Genomic DNA, 21,535 nt, shown 5'->3' with positions numbered 1-21,535 from the left:
AGCAGTCACCGGCCACATCGACCTGATCAGTGTTTGATTGTTGTGTCTTGTTGCTTTTCTTCTTTTGTCTCTCCTTTATCCACTCACCCCAACCGGTCGAGGCAGAAGGCCGCCCACCAAGAGCCGGGGTCTGTCGGAGGTTTCTTCCGTTAAAGGGAGTTTTTCCTCCCCACTGTCGCCAAGTGCTTGCTCAAGGGGGATTTGTTGGGTTTTCCCTATGTAATAATATTGATAACAGTAAGGTCTAGACCTTACTTTGTAAAGTGTCCTGAGATGACTTTTGTTGTGATTTGGCACTATACAAATACAATTTGATTTGATTTGTGAGGTCAACCTCTAAGGACAGTGTTCAGGAAGAAAACATCACTTACTAAACTAGATTAAACTTTAATAAGAAGCCTGATTAATATTAAGAACCTGACATTTGGCAATTTAAGGGATGTGTTATATTGTTGAAAATTTAAAATGATTGTAGTTTCTCTGACTATATTCCGTATTTGCTCTTTAACTATTTCCTCTGAACAAGTCCTAATTTAGGAACCTAGTCAGCTTTGTTGGGTACTTCAGTTAGCTATGCAAAAGTTACACTTTTGTTACAACTATCTTTAGGCAAGCATGAGGTTATATGTTGCAACCCTTTTTAATTCTTTGACAGCTTAATCTGCATGCGCTGCAACTGACCACAGTATCAACTCCCCCGAAGATAGTATAATTATGTACATTTTATAAATATATGTTCGAAGATTCTTCACCCCCCGGCATAGCTCTGTTAAAAATGCTTGTGCTATTTTTGTGCCACTTTATTTTGATGCACTAAAGCGTACTGCACCATTTGAGGTCCATCTTTAATTTCTTTTTCTGTTACATTTCTGACAATTGCCACAGAAAAAAACCTATGAGAATGTTAAAACATAGTACACCCTTGCTACTGCTATAAATCATTGGACAGACACAAACATATGTTTTTATAATAGCATCACTGCTGGAAACCAAAACCCAGAGAAGGTTTAATCCGACAGTCAGAAGCAAATTTCAGCCCATGAACGTAAATAAAATGCTTAGAGAGCTCACTGTATATGTGGTACTACGGGAACCTGATTTTATACTCACCAGGCGAAATATTAATTACAAAACATCACATGCATGATTTGATCTAATGTAAGTTCTATATCAAACAACTTGTTTGACGAAGTATCAGAGAGACCGACAGTAAACACAGCAACCATTGTGTCAGACAACAGTGAATGGAGACGACAGGAGGAAGGCCTGCCACCTGGGCAGTGCAGATTACAGCCAGTGAACCTGTGGAGATTCACCAGGAACTTTCTGTTGGACTTTCATGGGAAAGATGGTAAATCCCTGCAGTATGTATTACAACAACTTAAAGACAACTGACTTTAAACACAGAATTTTATGTCCATGTATACATACACATTATGGGCTTAATATTGTAATGGAAAACTTATTACAGCACCGCAGAATGAAATCTAATATCCACTTCAGGATAATAAAGTTCATTTTGCTTTATTATTGATATTTTGCTTTGGAATAACTTTTTAAATGGTCACTTGGCCCGATGATGACTGATATCTGGTCAATGGAACACCCATTCAGCGCCTTCTTTTACAACTTACTTCACAAAAACCTTAACTGAACACATTTGCTGGAATTAATGAAATGGTTCACTGTTTTAATTGTTCATATACAACTTTTGGAGTTATTCTAAACCCTGAGACAAAATCAGGACAGCCCCTTCTTCAAACAAAGCTGAGTTTTGGCATAAAGTAACTGGCCTGACATATGTGTGGTTGTGCTGAGGTTTAGAGACAAAGCACCATTTTAAAGTGTTCAGCTCAGTTCTCCTCAGTCAGCTGTCCCACATAATATTCAGCTAGCAGCACAGTGTTTGCACAGTGGGCGTCCATCTTTACAGCATGGCATCATTCCAGCCAATGTTGCTGAAGACTAGCACTAGTAGTGGTTTGTCTGGTGCTAGCATTGGTTTCATTTCATCTGCTAACAACAACAGTAGTAGTCATGTTTTTGTGCCTGCTTCTCAGGGATGAGAGAAGGAAGTTATGATCGCATCATGTACATAATCTTTAAACATGTGACAAAGTTAACACAAGGACAATATACTACCACAATATGCAGACAATCTGCATTTCACTGATCATTACCTGTACATCTAAAGACATGGGAATCACACTGATCAAGAGTGGAGCATTTCTTGAAAATGAAATGACATCCTCAACTGCAGCTATGTTAGTGTTTGCATGCCCAGGCTACAGGTATGAGAAGCTTACAGTTCACCTACACTGTCTTGTTTTCTTTTAAAATAAACGAAATGAGAGTAGCATAGACAGTCAGGACAACAGGCAAGATCGAAAACCCACACAGTAAGACAGAGGTATAACAGGGGGAGGAGCAGGATGACAGCTGGGCATGGGGGCTGTCACAAGTCCACAGCAAAGCAAAAGGTGGTGAGAGAGACAGAGGAAGAGCAGAAAAGAGAGGAAGGGACAGATGGACATGGAGGAGAGGTGTGGCTGGTGTATGGCACATACTTGGCCTCGTCGACTACTTCCACCTCTGCCTGAGCTGTAATCGGAGCATTGGAATGAGCTTGCTGTGGATCATCTGCATTCAGCTCCCCATTGGTTGAACTGACCACCTGTGGCACAGATGGGCATTAATTCAGATCGACCCAGTGACGTTTGCATCAGTCCATACAACAGTTTCATGTTAGCATTTTGGCAACAATCAATGTGATAGATTTGGTTAAGACTGGATATACAAAAAAACAAAAAGTAAAAACTTGTCACATTACCACTTTACTTTTGTCTCACAGCAGCAAAGAACACACCAACAGCGCAAATATTAATGGCTTGCACATAGTAAATTATTTTAAAGGATATCACATTTAAGGGGGAACTGCCTATTTTCAATGTTTTAATAATCATAATCATGGTCATGGATGTTTCTCTTACTCTCTTCATGCTTCCTGTACACAAACACTCGCTCAGTCTCCTGCAAGAATTCGCTAGGAGACACAAAATGACACACTTTGCCTTTGAGTGTACAGAAAGCCTGAAGGGATGCAAGATAATTGTTATTTAGGTGTACTAAGAATTTTTAACTATTAAAACCTGGTTTAAAATTGGTCAAATTCCCCTTAAGTACTTCTTTTTGCTAGCATTTTGGATCAGTAGGGATCCATGTTTGTTACCAACATGCAGTGCTATCTGTCAGGGTGTCAACATATCAGTCAATAATGCTCACCTCCTTCACACAGGGATAACCTAAAGTTAGTCCAAAACAACAAAAAGAGGAGGGTGGTGGTCGAAAAACCTAGAAAATACATCTTACAGTATCAGTAAAATGGAGACTTGTACTCTAGCCTAGCTTTCTCTCAAATACAGTACTTTCAGTTCCCCCATTTGGTGAAATGGCCTGAGCCTGGGGTATTTCAGGCACATGTAAATAAATTTTACATGTTGCAGCTTCACTTTGCAAGGTTTAAAAAAAAAAAAAAAAACTCATGGTCTTTAAAAATGAAAAAAAAAACTCAAGGCTGTTCCAAAATTAGAATGACAAACCTTTAAACACCATGTGTAAAACAAAAAAAGAAGTGGGCAACTGACAAATGTCACATTATGCAAAAATAGCAAATGACAAATGAACCAGTAGCCTGTACAAGAAATGGCATTGTAATATTGTAAAATGTGGATTGTATGCATACACATTTGCAATTATCAGGCTAAGAACCCCCTTCACTGTCATTCATGTTGAAATAGTGTGAAGTTTTTTTATATAGAAAAAACACTTGTTAAAATGTCTTGTTTACCGAGTGGGCTGAGGTAATTGAGATAGCATGGGGAGCAAGATGGGAGTCACATGACAGCTGGAAGTAGCTGAGCCATTATGGCTCCACCTGTGGTCACTACTGCACAGAAAATGGTTCCAATTTAAGTTACAAAAACAAGGCGGCCTGTTTTAACCTTGTTATATCACCACTGCCCGAGGGCTCAATTCTATCATTATAAGAATTTATATAAAAGCAGACACATTTTGGTATGAATTCTGGTAATGGCAAACATCCAGAATACATGGTTCATATACAATGATTTTCACAAGATTGAAATACCAGCTGTATGCCCGTCAACTTTCACATCTTCAAACCATTTCAACATGAACGCCAATAAATAATTATTTAGTGCTAAAGAATGGCGATCCTGAAGCATACACTGTACACACCTATGAAAACAACTTATGCTTAAAACAGAGAGAATCTTTGGTAATGGTAAAAAGTTTAAACTGCACCAGGATGTTGCCTGAAGCATAGTGACCCTTTATGAATTCAGAGCATGCACTTAGCCAGTTAAGCCAGGTCACCCTGCCATGCAACAAGCTTCTTGATCTTGCAGAGAATGTCCAAGCACTTTAAGACCTGAGATCAAAAATTAACAACCAGGACTGTTATTTATAAAGCAAAATCATATTTTCACCATCTGGAGTGGGGGGCACCAGATGACATGCATATGGTGGTGAAGAAAAATAACATTTCCCAACCTGGTGTAAAGGGGTGGGGGAGGTAATATGGTTGCAGATCTGTCTCACACACAAGGTTAAAATATAAAACAAGTGTGATGCCCTGGTAAAATGTCTGGTACCTAGTGTCATACACTGATTAGTAAACCAGAAACAGTAGTGTTAATTAGAAATGCAATTATTTTCTGATCATAAATAGTAATGTCAGGCACTTTTCTAGAGATAAAAAAAAAGTTCATAGAGTTGATCTCTTGTGTATGTACGGAAGAGTATTAGGGCCACTGCATAAGCTTTTTTTTTAAATTCTGACTTTATTCTCAGAATTCTGAATTTATTCTCAGAATTCTGACTTTATTCTCAGAATTCTGAGTTTAAAGTCAGAATTCTGAGAATAAAGTCAGAATTTAAAAAAAAAGCTTATGCAGTGGCCCTAATACTCTTCCGTACATACACAAGAGATCAACTCTATGAACTTTTTTTTTATCTCTAGAAAAGTGCCTGACATTACTATTTATGATTTACAGACATATAAAAGCCTTTGTGCTTTTTTTCCCTGTTCACAATCTGCACCTGCAGGTTTTATTTAGTTTGGAGTGCATCCTATGAGACAGAGCTGACTCCATAAGGATTGGGTTAATGAAGGATGTTGGTTGGTCAGGTGAGGGGTGTATACCTGCACTGAGCCCCCATGCCTATCCGCTGCCAGGTGGGAGGTCAGATAGGAGGAGTTTGCTTGGCGTGTGGGCTGCACCTCCCATGCTCCTCGTCGATCTGAGACTGCTGTCTGCTTAGGAGTCGGGGGGGTGGAGAGTGGAGGCGATAGGAAAGGAAGTGGGATTGGAGGTGTGATGGGAGAGGGAGGAGGGGTGGTGGAATAATTGTGTTAGGAGAGTTGGGTATTTAGGTGTGTGTGGCCAGGTATCATGCAAAGCGGCATGAGAAATGGAGAAGGAAACAAAATGTAACAAAAATAAGAGTGAATCAAAATCAAAGCAAGGTTTCAGCCAGAAACTAATGAGCCTGAAGCCAAAGGGAGGTAAGCACTTACTCCTCAAACTTTGGCCTCAATCTCATTAAACTCAGATAAGACATTAAGCCTAAATTACAGGGTTTTTAATCTTTTCAAAATTTTGGAATGAAACTGCTTGTGTGACAACTCGTCTTTGTAACAGCAATTAACATTGTTTTTTGTGTAAACGTTTCTTTGATTACAAATGTTTAGTACATTCGTCAGTAAACTCACTAACAGAATGTCACTGGCAGAAATGTTCTTATTCACCTTTTATGACAAGAATTTGCACCATAGCTCTAAAACCTCACTTTAAGGTAACCGCTCAAGGATGCAAAGGGTGGTGTGAAGTCCCTTGGAAATGCTGGCCAAACATACCACTGAGCACATTTCCAAGTGGTTTCACCCGTTTTCATCTGATAAAAGGATGAAAAAAATTCCACCTTCACCATCTAATTTTCAATGTAAATTATTATAAAGGGTTATCTCAGTCACATTCAGTAGCCAGTACCTCAGTAGCCACTATAATGAAAGTGCACACTAATTTGTCCCAGACAAGAATGTAGAAATAACTGGGATAACTGGACTGAAACCCTATTCATCTGTGCTCTGCTTACATCAGAATGCAACTGACATATGTTTGCTATTTTAAGTGACCTTCTTTAAAAACGCTCAACACACACAACAATGGTTGTCATACAAACTTTGAAAATCTCCATGTGCATTGGTTTTATTTGGTGAGATTTTCATAACCAAAATTTTCAGTTGTTCAAGATGTTGTTATAGTTTTCCCTCAATAAGAGGTCAGGTTAAAGGTCAGGCTGACACAGGTAAACTCCTTGGTGACATCTTTGCAATCAGAGGAATAGTGCTTGTGTGTACATGTCGGGCTGTAATGCGGGGATTCCTTTGCTTTCACTGGAACAAATGTCCAGCAAAACACACACACTTGCCCACTACTAAAAACAAAACCTGGCGTACCTGATTTCTAATTGGTGGGTGCTGTGTGGGCCGGTCTCTGTGAGGATGGCTCTCTCTAGTGACACCAGATGCTCCAGAGTCTATATGGACAGACCCCACTGGTGTGGGCTGGGGGGAATAATAGATGGTTAAATGCGACACGGTCATGCAGCTCGTTAAAAACTGCTGACCCACTTCAAATGCGGCGCTACTTACTATCTGCCTGCCAACCCAGTCGTACGTGTAGTCAAATGTGTATCCTTTTCGCTCAAACAGTTCAGTGAAGAGAGTCCTCAAATATTCATAGTCAGGCTTTTCAAAGAAGTCTAACCGTCGCACATATCGCAGGTAGGTGGCCATCTCCTCTAAATTTAAAAAAGAGTCAACTTTATTATGACTTATATTCTAATCATGCAGTGAGATGATAGCGCAACACATTTGACCTGGAAAACCTAAAAAAAAAAACTGGTCAAATCACTGCCAAATAATTATTAATAAATCAATAATTAATTATGAATTAATTAATTTCAAGCTTTTCATCCTGTTCCGTAAGTAAAATACAGAGTACCTGGGAAGTTCTCACAGAGGACCTCAATGGGAGTATTTCGCTTAGTGTCTCCAATTTTTTGGTATCTTTCTTTCAACGTGTCAGCCTGCAGGTGAACAAAATATACATATATATGTGTGTGTGTGTGAACCAACTGATGCCTTATGACCTTTAATCAAATATTTGAAAACAAATTCTCAGTACATTCTTATTACTGTAATACAGACTGGATAAATGAAAATCTGAACTCCTCCCTGTGTAGTCAACTGACACAAAAGGTGACAACTGGTTCATTTGCACCTGACAGTAGCTTATTATTTCTCTGTAGCTGTATGTTATTAATATTCATTGATGACTAAGGTGTAGTGTACCCAGAGCGAGGAAAAAGTCTTTATATTAAAACTCTCATTTATAATAATGCTGGACAAAGCTGATTTTTAACATACACTGACATTTTTCGTATTAACTCCAGATAAACCAATTATACTGATCTGGTATTCAAATGATGATTTAAAGGTTGCTGACCATCATGAAATCATGTCGGTTTTCCACAAAAGATTAAACTGGTTATGCCATGGAACACTTCCATGTACTTAATGTACCTTTAGTCCTTGCCAAGGTAAACTCCCACGAAGGAAATACATAAACATGTGGCCTAAGGCCTCCAGGTCATCTCGCCGGCTTTGCTCTATATCAACAGATATGATCACATTTTACTGAGACGCTTGAAGAATTAAGTGTCAAACACACCGTACATGATAAACACTTCAGAACCAAAACAAAAACAAAGCTATGAAAAGAATCTTACCTTTGCCTAAATGTGTATTAATGGACATATATCGGGCAGTGCCAGTCAAGCTCTTATGCTCCCGGTATGGAATGTGTTTTTTGGTCTCGGGGTCGATGTATTCTTTGGCCAGGCCAAAGTCAATGATGTGGATAATGTGCTCCTTTTTATTCCCTTGCCTTCCGATGAGAAAGTTTTCAGGCTTTACATCCCTATAGATGAGATTTTTAGAGTGCACATACTCCATTCGAGAAATCTGTGGAGAAAGAATACTGCACAGTCAGCAAGAAGAAACACGAACAAATCAAATATAATCACAAACCATGACACACGGTAACCAAGATGTCAACAATTCTCAAAGCTGACATTTTGGCCGCACAACTCTTTATAAAGAGAATTTAAGTTACCATTGATCTCAGCAATATTACACATTAAAGGGGCACTCCACTGATTTTACAACTCTTGGTTAGATATATGTAAACTGTTTAAACAGTTATATAAAGACAATATTTTCAGTGGCTCTGGAGAGAGCACGGTCAAATGAGGAAAAAAAAAACCTGAGATACTTTAGAGTTATTTTAACAGATACCAGAAACCATGTATTCAGGGCATTCAGTAATATTATAGAAACTGTAGGATCTAATGTTTCACCTACAGTATATTACCAGCTCAAGTCAAGATATCTTTGCCTCTGCAACATTAGAATTTTTTTTTTCTCTTTCACATGTACCCCAACTTCAAGGAAACAATGATTAAATGCTGAAATATCCCTTTAAAAGACACAATGACAGGCTTAAAGACATAAATCATGTACCAACAAGGCATGACATGAAAGCACATTATTTCTTTAAGAAAAAACAAAAACAATCCATAATTAAGACTAGGAAGATCTTTTACTTGAGTGTGATCTTGAGGAACCCTGATAACCTAAAACACCATTTCCCAAATTATACAAAAAAGCTCACAGCACTTATTAGCTGTGTCCCAATTCAGGGGACATATCCTTCAAAGACCGACTGCATCACAGCGTCGCAACAAGGCGGTCTCATTTCGAAGGCTCCTTCAAGTGTGACCGAGAAAGGCATCCTTCTTTCCCCGGACAACAAAGGCTTCAACTGGTGGATCCTTCGAGGCCCACCCCATTCTAAGATTCTTTGCATGCCAGCAGAGCGCAGAGCAGCTGTCAAGGTTGCTAGGCAACAGGAGCGGTGCTTTTTAACACAATGGCAGGGGCAGAACAGTTGGTAACATAAAAAGGAAATCCTCTGTAGACCAGACGGTCACATTAAGGTTTAGCCCATGGTTTGACCTTCACAGCTTGCAACAGCTACAAAAGCCACACCTTCTTAGACTGCATCCTTCGAAGGAGGCAGGCTCTGAATTGAGACTATTGTGTGCCAAAAAATTAAAGAAGAGTTGCGAAATACAGAAAAGAGACTGGCGGAGATGCAAGCATATACAAGCATGGTTGTACAACTTGAACAGCTGTACTGTGTAGGTTTCCATACAAATTTTAACAAGAGCACATCAAATTTTGTGCCGACAAAATTAAATTGACATGTTTGAGAGGTTCATATACACACAAACACTGTAAAACTGCGGCAGCTGTTTGGAACATACTGTATGTAAACTCTCAATGTTTGGATGGATTCAACCTACAAAAGTAAAAACAAGTATTATTTGAGACAGGCATATTTAGAAGCTCTCATTTGCCATGTTAATTAGCCACTTCTGATAGTACACAACACTTCCCCATCTTGGGTCTGAAATAGGGGTAGGAACATTTACAAATTTTCATAAATGATTACACATGTATACTTTCTTCCAATATGGTAGCCCACTACCCAGGCAACACTGACTACTCTATATGAATCTTAAGAATAGTCCTTTTTTTTTTATTTAATACTTTCAATGATGCCTTGCTAAAGAAGAAGAAAAAAAGACTATTTGAGTCTGGGGGAGTTTGGTCCCAGAAGTGGAATGTTAAGATAACAAGAAAGGCGTTATAACAAGATACTAATCAAGCTTTAGGCGAGTTGAACATTGTATGTTATGACCAGCAATGTCCCTAGTCTGAAAGTTCATTGTCTGTCAAGAAGTTTGACCAAAAAAGGTCTTGCCTCTAGGTCTACTTACGAGCTTTTTTTTTTTAAAAGAGCTTTTAATTGCATCTCCCAATTTGCATAGTTGTCAGGTGAGTGTCTTCTCTGAGATGTGCTTGAAAACTGCAGCAAAAAAACAAAACAGAACAAAATAAAAAACACCTAGAAAGTGGACTGTGATTTCTTTGGGGGTCACACTTGGTCACTGTTTCACATTTAAACCCCTTCCCTGAGTCAGTGGCAGAACCTCTTCAAATCCATTAAAGTGCTGAGTTCCATTAAAAGCACCGTTGCATCATGACAGCAAAGCAAATTAGTTGATCAGAACGAATCAAACACAGACTGAGAACAATATTGGTCAAAAACAAATGCTCATGCCAAGAGCGTAGAAGATACCATGACTATGTTGTTGCTCTTATGTAATTGATTCTGAGGAGATGTAAACTACAGTGCCTTGCAAAAGTATTCATACCCCTTGAATTTTTCCACATTACAACCCCAAACTTAAATGTATTTCATTGGGATTTTATGTGACAGACCAACACAAAATATCGCATAATTGAAAAGTGGAAGGAAAATGATACGTGGTGATCAAGATTTTTTACAAATAAAAATCTGAAAAGTGTGGCGTATATATTCAGCTGCTTTTACTCTCATATCCCTAAATAAAATCCAGTGCAGCCAACTGCCTTCAGAAGTCACCTAATCAGTAAATAGAGTCCAGCTGTTTGTAATTCAATCTCAGTATAAATACAGCTGTTCTGTGAAGGCCTCAGAGGTTTGTTAGAGAACATTAGTGAACAAACAGCATCATGAAGTCTGAGGAACACACCAGACAGATCAAGGATAAAGTTGTGGAGAAGTTTAAAGCAGGGTTAGGTTATAAAAACATATCCCAAGTTTTGAACATCTTACAGAGCACTGTTCAATCCATCATCCGAAAATGGAAAGCGTATGGCACAACTGCAAACCTACCAAGACATGGCCGTCCACCTTAACTGACAGGCCGGAAAAGGAAAGCATTAATCAGAGAAGCAACCAAGAGGCCCATGGTAACTCTGGAGAAGCTGCAGAGATCCACAGCTCAGGTGGGACAATCTGTCCACAGGACAACTATTACTCATGTACTCCAAAAATCTGGCTTTTATGGAAGAGTGACAAGAAGAAAGCCATTGTTGAAAGAAAGCAATAAGAAGTCCGTTTGCAGTTTGCCACAAACCATGTAGGGGACACAGCAAACAAGTCGAAGAAGGTGCTCTGGTCAGATGAGACCAAAATTGAACTTTTTGGTCTACATGCAAAACGCTATGTGTGGCGGAAACCTAACACTGCACATCAACCTGAACACACCATCCCCACCATGAAACATGGTGGCAGCATCATGTAGTGGGGATGCTTTTCTTCAGCAGGGACAGGGAAGTTGGTCAGAGTTGAGGAAAAGATGGATGGAGCTAAATACTGGGCAATCCTGGAAGAAAACCTGTTAGAGGCTGCAAAAGACTTGGGACTGGGGCTGAGGTTCACCTTCCAGCAGGACAACGACCCTAAACATACAGCTAAAACTACAACGGAATGGTTTAGATCAAAGCATATTCATGTGTTAGAATGGCCCAATCAAAGTCCAGACCTAAATCCTATTGAAAGTCTGTGGCAAAACTTGAAAATTGTTGTTCACAGATGCTCTCCATCCAATCTGACTGAACTGGGACTACTTTGCAAAGAAGAATGGGCAAAATTTGCAGTCTCTGGATGTGCAAAACTGGTAGAGACATACCCCAAAAGACTTGCAGCTGCAATTGCAGTGAAAGGTGCTTCGACAAAGTATTGACTCAAAGGGGCTGAATATATACAGTCTTATGCAAAAGTTTAGGCACCCCTTGATAAATAACAGATTTTGGTGATTTTTTATTTGAACAGATGTTAACACAGTTTCTCTTGGAAATGGAAAAAATGCACAATATTTTCTGCAAACAGTGATGCATAGTTACTTCTTATGCCATAAATTGAACAAAAATAAAAAATAAAAACATGATTATGGCATGGTGCAAAAGTTTGGGCACCCTAAGAGTTCCAGAGTCTCAAAGTCTCTCACAAGGTATCAGACCTTAATCAGCTCGTTAGATCTGATGCACAGCAACAGCTGTCATTGGTAAATGCCAATTTCAAAGCTGTACAAATACTTTGACTCTTCAAACCTTGTGCACACACTTGTGGACACCCAGCAACCATGGGTTCCTCTAAGCAGCTGTGTAAGACCCTGAAAATGAAAGTTATTGACGCCCACAATGCAGGAGAAGGCTACAAGAAGATAGCAAAGCGTTGTCAGCTTGCAGTTTCCACAGTAAGAAATGTAATTAAGAGATGGCAGATCAGGGGAACTGTGGAGGTCAAGATGAGATCTGGAAGACCAAGAAAACTCTCGGACAGAACTGCTCGTATGCTGGTCAGAAAGACAAATCAAAACCCCCATTTGACTGCAAAAAACCTGCAGGAAGATTTAGCAGACTCAGGAGTGGTGGTGCACCGTTCCACTGTGCAGCGATGCTTGCACAGACAAGGCCTTCATGGAAGAGTCAGCAGAAGAAAACCTTATCTGCGTCCCCATCATAAAATCCAACGTCTGAAGTATGCAACAGGACATCTACAGAAGCCCGATGCGTTTTGGAAACAAGTGCTGTGGACTGATGAAGTTAAAATAGAACTCTTTGGACACAATCAGCAAAGGCATGTTTGGAGAAAAAAAGGAGCAGCATTTCATGAAAAGAACACCTTGCCAACTATTAAGCATGGGGGTGGATCTATCATGCTCTGGGGTTGTGTTGCAGCCAGTGGCACAGGAAACATTGCACGGGTGGAGGGAAGAATGGATTCCACTAAATACCAGCAAATTCTGGAAGCAAACATCACACCATCTGTAAAAAAGCTGAAGCTGAAAAGAGGATGGCTTCTACAACAGGACAATGATCCTAAACATACCTCGAAATCCACTATGGAATACCTCAAGAGACGCAGGCTGAAGGTTTTGGAATGGCCATCACAGTCCCCTGATTTAAACATCATTGAAAATTTGTGGGTAGATCTTAAAAGAGCTGTGCATGCAAGACGACCAAAGAATATTACAGAACTAGAAGCCTTTTGCAAGGAAGAATGGGAGAAGATCCCAAGTACAAGAATTGAAAGACTTTTAGCTGGCTATGAAAAGCGTTTGCAAGCTGTGATATCTGCCAGAGGAGGTGTTACTAAGTACTGATTGTGTAGGGTGCCCAAACTTTTGCACCATGCCATAATAATGTTTTTATTTTTTATTTTTGTTCAATTTATGGCATAAGAAGTAACTATGCATCACTGTTTGCAGAAAATATTGTGCATTTTTTCCATTTCCAAGAGAAACTGTGTTAACATCTGTTCAAATAAAAAATCACCAAAATCTGTTATGTATCAAGGGGTGCCTAAACTTTTGCATAAGACTGTAAACACCAAACGGCAGACAGGCAGTGGACCTTATTCACTAACATGCGCATAGAAATGTTCTTACCTTGTGCACAAAATAAGTGCAGGAGACATTACCATCATATTCATGACACCAGCCAATTTTGTTCTTTCTATTGTGTGTATGTTAGTGTAAATCAGAATCATTCTAAAATGACAGGCGCATTCCAGTGGTTTTCAAGTAGCCTGCTGCCATGCCCCCATTTCTCTATATACTTATAAACTAGAACAGTTTTTTAAATTTAATTTATTTCAATTAAAACTGTGATTAATCAGAATGACAGGGCATTAATTTCATGTTTATTTAATATGCTACATTTGGTCAATGCATTAGTAAATTAATCATTATAGCCTTAAATTATATTAATCAATTATATTAGCTATTAAAACCTTTTTAATTAATATAGTTTCAGTTAAAATGTGTTTGCATTTTTTAGCCAGCCAGGCCTTCATCATTTGTTCATACACATGGGGTGAGGCAGTATTAAATTTGTTCACAGAGTATGAACAAATTAAGGTAAGAAAATATTGATACAGAATATTGAATAAAATTGTGCATAAATTGTTTGTATACACGGTTTCAGCACAGAATTGTGTGTACACACTGTTTGTGGACGAGGCTTGGTGCTAGCAGCTAACTGGTGAACATACTCAAGCAGTTCGTAGATTAAGAATCAGATATTTTGGAGTTGGTGGAGACCAAAAACAGAGCTAAAAGAAAGTACTGTATATATTGGACCTGATGACCAGACACGTGACTCCAAATGGCAATAATGCTCTGTAACTGCTGGGTGTGTAAATAAGCAACTGCTTGCTGACAGGTTCACAAATTCAACTTAAAAGGTGAAGATATGTCAATATTGAGTCCCCAGGCAGTGAAAAAGGCCATTATTGCAGATTTAAAGCTACAGTAATGAGGGCAGCAAAATGAGAAAGGTGATGCTCATATTTTTGAATGAGAATTAGTTTGTCATTGGACTCTGAAGTTCTCCTTACAGCTGGGCTTTTAGCATCCTTCACTGTTTTCATTCTATAGTCCACAACTTTGCTGTTTTGGTTCACTCTGAGCACTGTCATCAGTGATGTTATTGGACACGACACCCTATTTTTAATAAAGAATGGAAAATGGTTTGGAAATCACAGGCACAATTGTTTGTGTTGCAGCAGTCACAGGTAAATTGCCTTTTGTTGCAATAATCACAATGATCACATTGACATGTTGAGGCCCATATGTATTTAGTCTGTTTAGCCAGTTTTTTTTTTATTACATATCAAATAAGACAAAATAAGATGGTACAGTTTTGAATCATTTAAGGTTGTAGTGATATGGTACAGGGGTGTACTGAGTTTTGTTATATACTATATGTTCAGCTGCCTCCAGCTAATGTTCACTGTGCAGCTGTAACTATGAAGAGATTGAAAAGTGCACTTATGCTCTCTAGGCTGCAGGACTTACAGTACAGCACAGCAAATGAACTTAGCTGTAAACCTTTACTGCCATGCCTTCTCTGTGCTTACTTTTGTAGTAAATGTAATTTCAAGTCTTACTACCAATTTCATTATTTCACTCGTAATGAGAGTTGTTTAAATGAAGGACATTTCCATCAGCAGTCCCCAAGCTGAATAAGATGACCAGTAAAAGTTGAACAACTGCAGTGATCCATGCTATGAATTCAAGATGGTTAACACTAATTTAGGATACCTGTGTTTCGGCCTGTTCTTTTGCATTTGAATAAATAATCTCTTTGTGCTTCCTTGTCTTCTTTCCTTTTCTCATTATCTCACTATCAGAGGCACTCTCATTTCAGCCTGGGTACATTAATCATTTTTTATTATTTGCCCCACTGTATATGTGCACTTTTGAATACACAGCACCTGTAGTCAACTGACCATTACATAAGAATTTTCAGCAACTTGCTTGTTCCTGTTGCCTGTTTTATCCATACAAATTTTAAATTCTTAACATTTCAATCATATTAAGTGAGTAGAAACCATTTTAAGACAATGTGATGTGTCATATAAACTCACAAGCTGAATTGCTATCATTAAGACAGTCTTCAGTGAAAAGGTCCTGTCACAAAGGTCAAAGAGGTCCTCTAGACTTGGGCCCAGCAGCTCCAGAACCATGGCATTGTATTTCCCGCAGGGCCCAAAGTAAAACACCTGGGGTACACCTTCTGCTGAAAAAAACAAGAAAAAAAAAAAAAAAAGAGAGAGATTACACCGTTGTGTACTTGTCCTCACATTTATCTAAGAAATCCCAAGTCTTAATTGTTTAACTGTGCATTTGCAGGTATACCAAAGATACACAAAAATCATTAATACCTTAGATAGTCAATAGTGAACTTTCGGGATGAGAGGAACTGCTAATTAGCAGATTAGATTAGTAGATATAAAGTAGAATATGCCTGAAAGATACACCTGTACAATTGTATACACTTCAAAGCAACACTTCTGCCTTTACATCTATGTTTATGAAACTCAAAATGTTTCAGTTTTGGTGAAACTGTCATAAATGTATAAATTCAATTATACATTTATTACTGTATGTAACTGGGGAGGACAAAAATACAGAGACACCTCTAAATACTTTAGTTCCGGAGAATGATGTACTGGGGACTTCCTGATAGAAACGCAGCTAAAGTGAGCATGTTGGTAAACAGTTGCTTGTAATACTGATTAATGCATCCAGCAGACACTGATTTACTGGCATGCTTTTGGAGTCATGTCACACCTGGCAAATATAATACCAGAGCAGCTTTAAAATCAATATAAACTGAAATAGCCCTTATCATTCTCCTTAAATCAGAATTGGCACATACTATACATACAGGCCTTGAGAGCTGTGTGCTCCATTCATGTTTTGTGTGCCACATCAAAGAAGACAGCTCTAAGAAATAATCAGTTACAATAAAGTTTTGTGAGGAGAACAAAATGGTATCACAAACCTATTACTACTGCTCATGTAATTTAAGCAGAGACTAAGCAGAAAGTACTAAAACTTGTCCTGATGAAGTTCATTAACATATTTATAATGTTGCTGAATACAACTGACTTGCCAGCTGGTAATGGGAAATACACTGCAGCGGGAAAGGTTGCATAAATGTTGTCAGCTAGCATATGGACTTGTAGGAGTCATGCTGTGCTCCATCCTGTCTTTCTGGACACCATTATGCAGTTCTGTGGGTTGCTAATTGTACCACAGGAATGAGTGCTTTGAAACCCCGGGTGCCAGTGGGAGGCCTAAAAAGTGTCAGATTGGAAATGTGCTGTAAATAAGTGGATAAACGGTTGTTCAGCTCAACTCAAGCTTGGTCACGCTTTTCACGAGCAAAGGAAAACCAAGCATGGCAGAACCATCATTAACTATAGCAAAACAGTTCTCATAAGAGAGTGAATATGTGTGCTCCTGTATAGCAATTTATAGTGAAATTGTACCTCACCTACGAGTTTTGTAGGTACCACTTTTGACTTCTCTCTCGTACAATTTCCTTAAAAATAATGAGTGCAATACCCGGGTGTAGTACTGACCTGGCCTACAGTATTGCAAGCAAATGAACATCATGTGGAACAGACAAAGACAAGTTTCTACAAAATATAAGCAGGTAGAACTGATATGCTTCTGAATTTCAGTATTTTATTCATGCTATGGAGGGTGTCTCCTCATATCCCGACCAAATTTTATAGACTGACACTGCTCTTGCCTGAGAAACATTTATATGTTTTACTAAATTTAGCAGCAAACTGTGCTAAATTTACAAACTATCCTGATGCACGTCACTACATAATACAAATAATGGATCTCGGGCAGCAACAATTAGTCAACGTAATCGACGATTATAAAAATTCATCAGCAGTACACTTATCACACAAGGTCTGGGATGAGAAAAGAATAGTATATAAATCCTAAGTACAAAAGGTTTTATGACAAATGCAGTCTGCTAAATAAAAACATCCTATCCTAAGCAAACAGATAAAAGACTACATTGTCCTATGCATTAATCTAAGAAGAAGGCAGCAGCAGTCTCTTACAACCACTGAGGAATAAGATGAGTGTGAAGAATGAATACGACTGGTTCCAAGCCCAACTGAAAGGCACTTGTCCAAATCTCCCTGCACACCTACTTTCTATGTGAAATTTTTTTCTTTCCAATCAGCTGTCAAAGGACAGATTTCTTTCCGGACTTACCATACGACCAGGCGCAAGCTTGGATGTTTCATTTTGACCATCTGGCCATAGTTGTTCAGTTATTAATAATTTATCCATCACTGTGACAAAGAAGAGGGCTATAGAAATTCACTACAATCAAAGTCTGTTATAAATCAGTCACATTTGATTTCTCTTCTACCAAATCTGTTCACGCTGCTCTGTAACATCAAGTGCGTTTTTTATATTCTGACAAAAAAGTGGTCTATTGCAGAAATGTAATTGGGATTGGTGCCTTTCTGTGTGGAGTCTGCACATTCTCCTCACACCTGTGTGGGTTTTCTTCCCACGTTACAAAGAAATGCATATTAGGTGAATTCATGACTCAAAATTGACTGTGGGAGTGAGTGTGAATTTGTTTTTCTTACTATACGCTACCAGTCAAAAGTTAGGAGTCAAAGTTTTAGCAGTCCAAAACTTTTGACTGGTAGTGTAAGCCCTGTGATAGACTGCCACCTGTCCATGGTGAACCCCATTATTCACCCACTGCATTCTGGGATAGTCAACAGTTTAGAGAACAGTGGAAAGATTTTTGCATTGCAAATATGTAACGGGTGTTTTTTTACTACGAAAAGCCTGGGAGACCACAGTCAAAGACAGATCTTAACCAATCTTTAAAAGGAGTGGCAAATCTGACACAAAATAGGCCTACTTATGCTGTAGTGTGTGTTGGCATAAGGATACTCATCTTAGACCTGCAGTGGCTCTGCACAATACATTATGCCTCTTATAAAATACAGTCAGCTCTTCTTGCCTCACATAAAGTTTTGTGCACTGTACTGATGCACTTTTGATTGACTCCCTGCTCCATTGTTGCAGCTTGGGACTGGTTACTCAGCTCTGCACACAAATCAACATGAAGCTGATTAGTTTAAATTTCTGACATACTTGCCGGCTGGCTTTAGTGGCTGGTTTCTCTAAACCTGCACTCTTATTGATCTGCTTATTTGTTGGATCATTAATTTTGATGGTTGTGGCATTTTACAACCTTTAACCTACAGTGCTACAGTATCAGCAATTTGTTTTTATTGCTACATATTTAATTTCTATTTTATGCAACTCTGCATGGACACACTTTCCCACTGCACTGAATGGGAAAGTGCATCCAAACGTTTGACTTGTAGTGCATGTGTAAAAGTTGTTCAGTAAACTCAGTTCTTCCATGTACATGTCACACTGACTGCGTGGCACCGTGTATTATTAACATTCAAAGCAACGGTGAGGTGCATGTTTCATAGTTCAATTAACAGTATGACCTCAACTCCGTGTAATGCATAAACGTAAGCTTCACTTTGGAAGCTGTATACATGTGCAATGTCTCACATTTCACAAGGAAAAATGTACACAACATACTATTTGGACATAATTGCATCCATAATGACAGAGGTCAACATCATCATGTAGCACCTGAAACACTGCTGTCAATTATGTAATTAGAGGAGAAATTGTGTTCTTCTTTTCACATGTGCAATCATAATGAAAAGAATAGCATATGTGAATGGCACTTCAGTGGTGCTACACATGAACAGAATGAAGTAACATCCACAAACACTAAAAACAACTTAACACTGTATATGCATCTCTGTAGATGCAGATATTTCTGAAATCTCTCACTTAACTACAAGGTTATGAAAGTTCAAAAAGTTTTCTCAAACACTGCTCTGTAGTTTCTCACATGGCTTATGTTTTCACTCAAAGTGAAATACACTTAACAGTGATCCATGCTTTCACATTTTATAAAGAGCACACAAACTGACAACAGATATGCAGGATAAGAACGCCAGCCCTTTTTCTGCATGTCTGGAAACTCTAAAAAGCTGTGGCACTTCTGGAAAGGTTTACTCCTTGGGATTGCAATGGTTACAAAGCTGGTGTAGTGTTGCATGATGAGGACTGGATGCCAATACTGTTACCAGCTCAATAGTGTCCACACAACCTTAAACAAACCCTGCAACACTGCCTTGTTCTCACCACAATGAGGTGTCATTGTTTGCCATCTTGTAAAACCAAAAGCAGAATGCAAGTCTTACTGCACTGACAAATATTTTTACATAATAGTTTGAAGAAGACACTTGATACCTAAATTGAATCATCCTCATTAATATCCAGTGTCTGTTGGTTACGCATCAGATAACAACACCTGATTGAGCATCTGAGTCAAACCACATTAATTCATAAAGACCCTCTTGCACAGACGCTGACAACCACATTGGCTGAAAGGAATGTGACAAAGCACACAGTCTAGAAAAAATGAGGTAATGTTATCCCATCTGGAGGAGAGGACAGAGACAGGTTAGTACTAGGCGAGGCAGACCTGCTCTCTAAATATTTAATACGTTTCCGTTCAGTTGGCCTTTTCCAGTGCTTGCCTTTGCAAAACAATAGCCATTAGCCTAAACTCCCAATTTGGTTATCATACATGAATGTAACTTCAAAAAGTACACTAAGGACTACAGTTCACAAAAACAGCATTTTTTTACCCCATGCCCAACCGTGAGTGTGATCAGCCCTAAACGGCAACACTGACATCATGTTTTGTGCGAAAAATAAATTAAATAAAAAATAAGTGATTATCACAGTCAAACTCTCCCATGAACAGCTCCAGTTTAGGTGCATTTATATGACTACCGACACTACATGTCCATTATATTGACCATTTTACTCGAAGGGCAATTAGCAACTATTAGAAAAGGTTTTCTATTGTTCTATTGTTTCTCACGCTCCCACCCATTTCCTCTAGTACCAAGACTGAAAAGGTTTGCCCTCAATTCAACCTTATGTTGTGGTCTTTTGATCCTCACATGGTTCTGGTCAGTGACTGTTGAAACTGGGATGCATCACCAGACCTCGACTAATCATTGCCGACAGTACATTTTCACCTGACCACCAGAACCATAAAAGCACTACTAGATACGAACTAGCAGTATAGCAAAAATGATCAGCAGTGACACTGGCTGAAATGAACCTTATTGCTGATATATACAAAATTTTATGGCATGCATGTTAAATATATAAAACAATTAGAAACCAAGTGTTGATGTGTATGAGTGTTAACCTTTGACAGTATGATTTAGCCTCATATGGTCAATGTAACTTAGCAAGCATTTCTGGATGGCTTGGTAAGACAAAGGAAAGCTAAAAGGTAATAACAAATAAGTACATTCTTCTGGTCCATGCAGCACCAATGTACAAGCCTGCTTCATGTAGCAAATCTATATCTACACTAACTTAAAGTTAGGCTACTAAAAAGCCCAATAATTGCTATGGTGCTGATAAATGAGGTGAAAAAGAGGAACTGAGGAGGTGGATGAAGGACAACTGACACCTACTCAAAACATCTCATTGTTGGGAGCTGCCAGCGCGTTGAAGAGCCACAAGCTGGAGGACACAGAGCGAGTCTGTGACCAGTACAGAGGACTGCAGCTGTGACACTGGTGCACAGTGCATGCGGTCCTAGTAAGGTGGGTGCTTCAGGATCAGGGAATCCCACGTTCAATGCAACTTCTAATTACTTCAGGAGAGAAATGTTCCCCAACATTAAAACTTTGGCTGAAGGTGAGCTGGCAAGTCCAGTCTCCAGTGCGGCAGCAGAGCACAGATTCAGCTTTGAGATCAAAATTATAACACCCATGAGAAACTTTGCAACAGTCGCCTCTGCAGCAGGCTAAGACACAGCAGGTCAGCTGAGTTCAATTCAATTAGCCTAACTTCGTGTAAATGGGTTGGTCATGGTTTAATGGTAGAATAATTCTCGTGAAATAAAAAATTAAAATTTTTATGACCCTGTCCCTCAAGATGATGGACAACAAGAAAGTCTAGCTAGACCTCTGACTATAGGTAAATTAAAATGCATTTTTCCATTTAAACATACCAGTGCACTAAA

At 38.9% G+C, this 21,535-nt stretch overlaps 1 protein-coding gene across 8 annotated transcripts in view; it reads right to left on the bottom strand.

Moving 5' to 3' along the window:
• Window positions 1-21,535, bottom strand: part of csnk1g1 (casein kinase 1, gamma 1) — a 37,473-nt gene that overhangs the window by 5,382 nt on the left and 10,556 nt on the right. For 2 of the 8 annotated variants that reach the window (XM_020605806.1, XM_020605808.1), the window contains exons 6-13: window positions 15,474-15,625; window positions 7,876-8,110; window positions 7,670-7,755; window positions 7,089-7,173; window positions 6,737-6,885; window positions 6,542-6,649; window positions 5,225-5,335; window positions 2,568-2,674 (exon numbers count right to left, since the gene is read on the bottom strand). In XM_020605806.1, the coding sequence (XP_020461462.1) occupies window positions 2,568-2,674; window positions 5,225-5,335; window positions 6,542-6,649; window positions 6,737-6,885; window positions 7,089-7,173; window positions 7,670-7,755; window positions 7,876-8,110; window positions 15,474-15,625 (1,033 nt within the window). The remainder of the gene's footprint in view (window positions 1-2,567; window positions 2,675-5,224; window positions 5,336-6,541; window positions 6,650-6,736; window positions 6,886-7,088; window positions 7,174-7,669; window positions 7,756-7,875; window positions 8,111-15,473; window positions 15,626-21,535) is intronic. The other 6 variants (XM_020605807.1, XM_020605809.1, XM_020605810.1 and 3 more) reach the window with 3 other exon arrangements.

This window comes from Monopterus albus, unplaced genomic scaffold, assembly GCF_001952655.1.
Source record: "Monopterus albus unplaced genomic scaffold, M_albus_1.0 scaffold72.1, whole genome shotgun sequence".
Lineage (NCBI taxonomy): Eukaryota > Metazoa > Chordata > Actinopteri > Synbranchiformes > Synbranchidae > Monopterus > Monopterus albus.
This window is presented reverse-complemented; position numbering and strand designations above follow the sequence as displayed.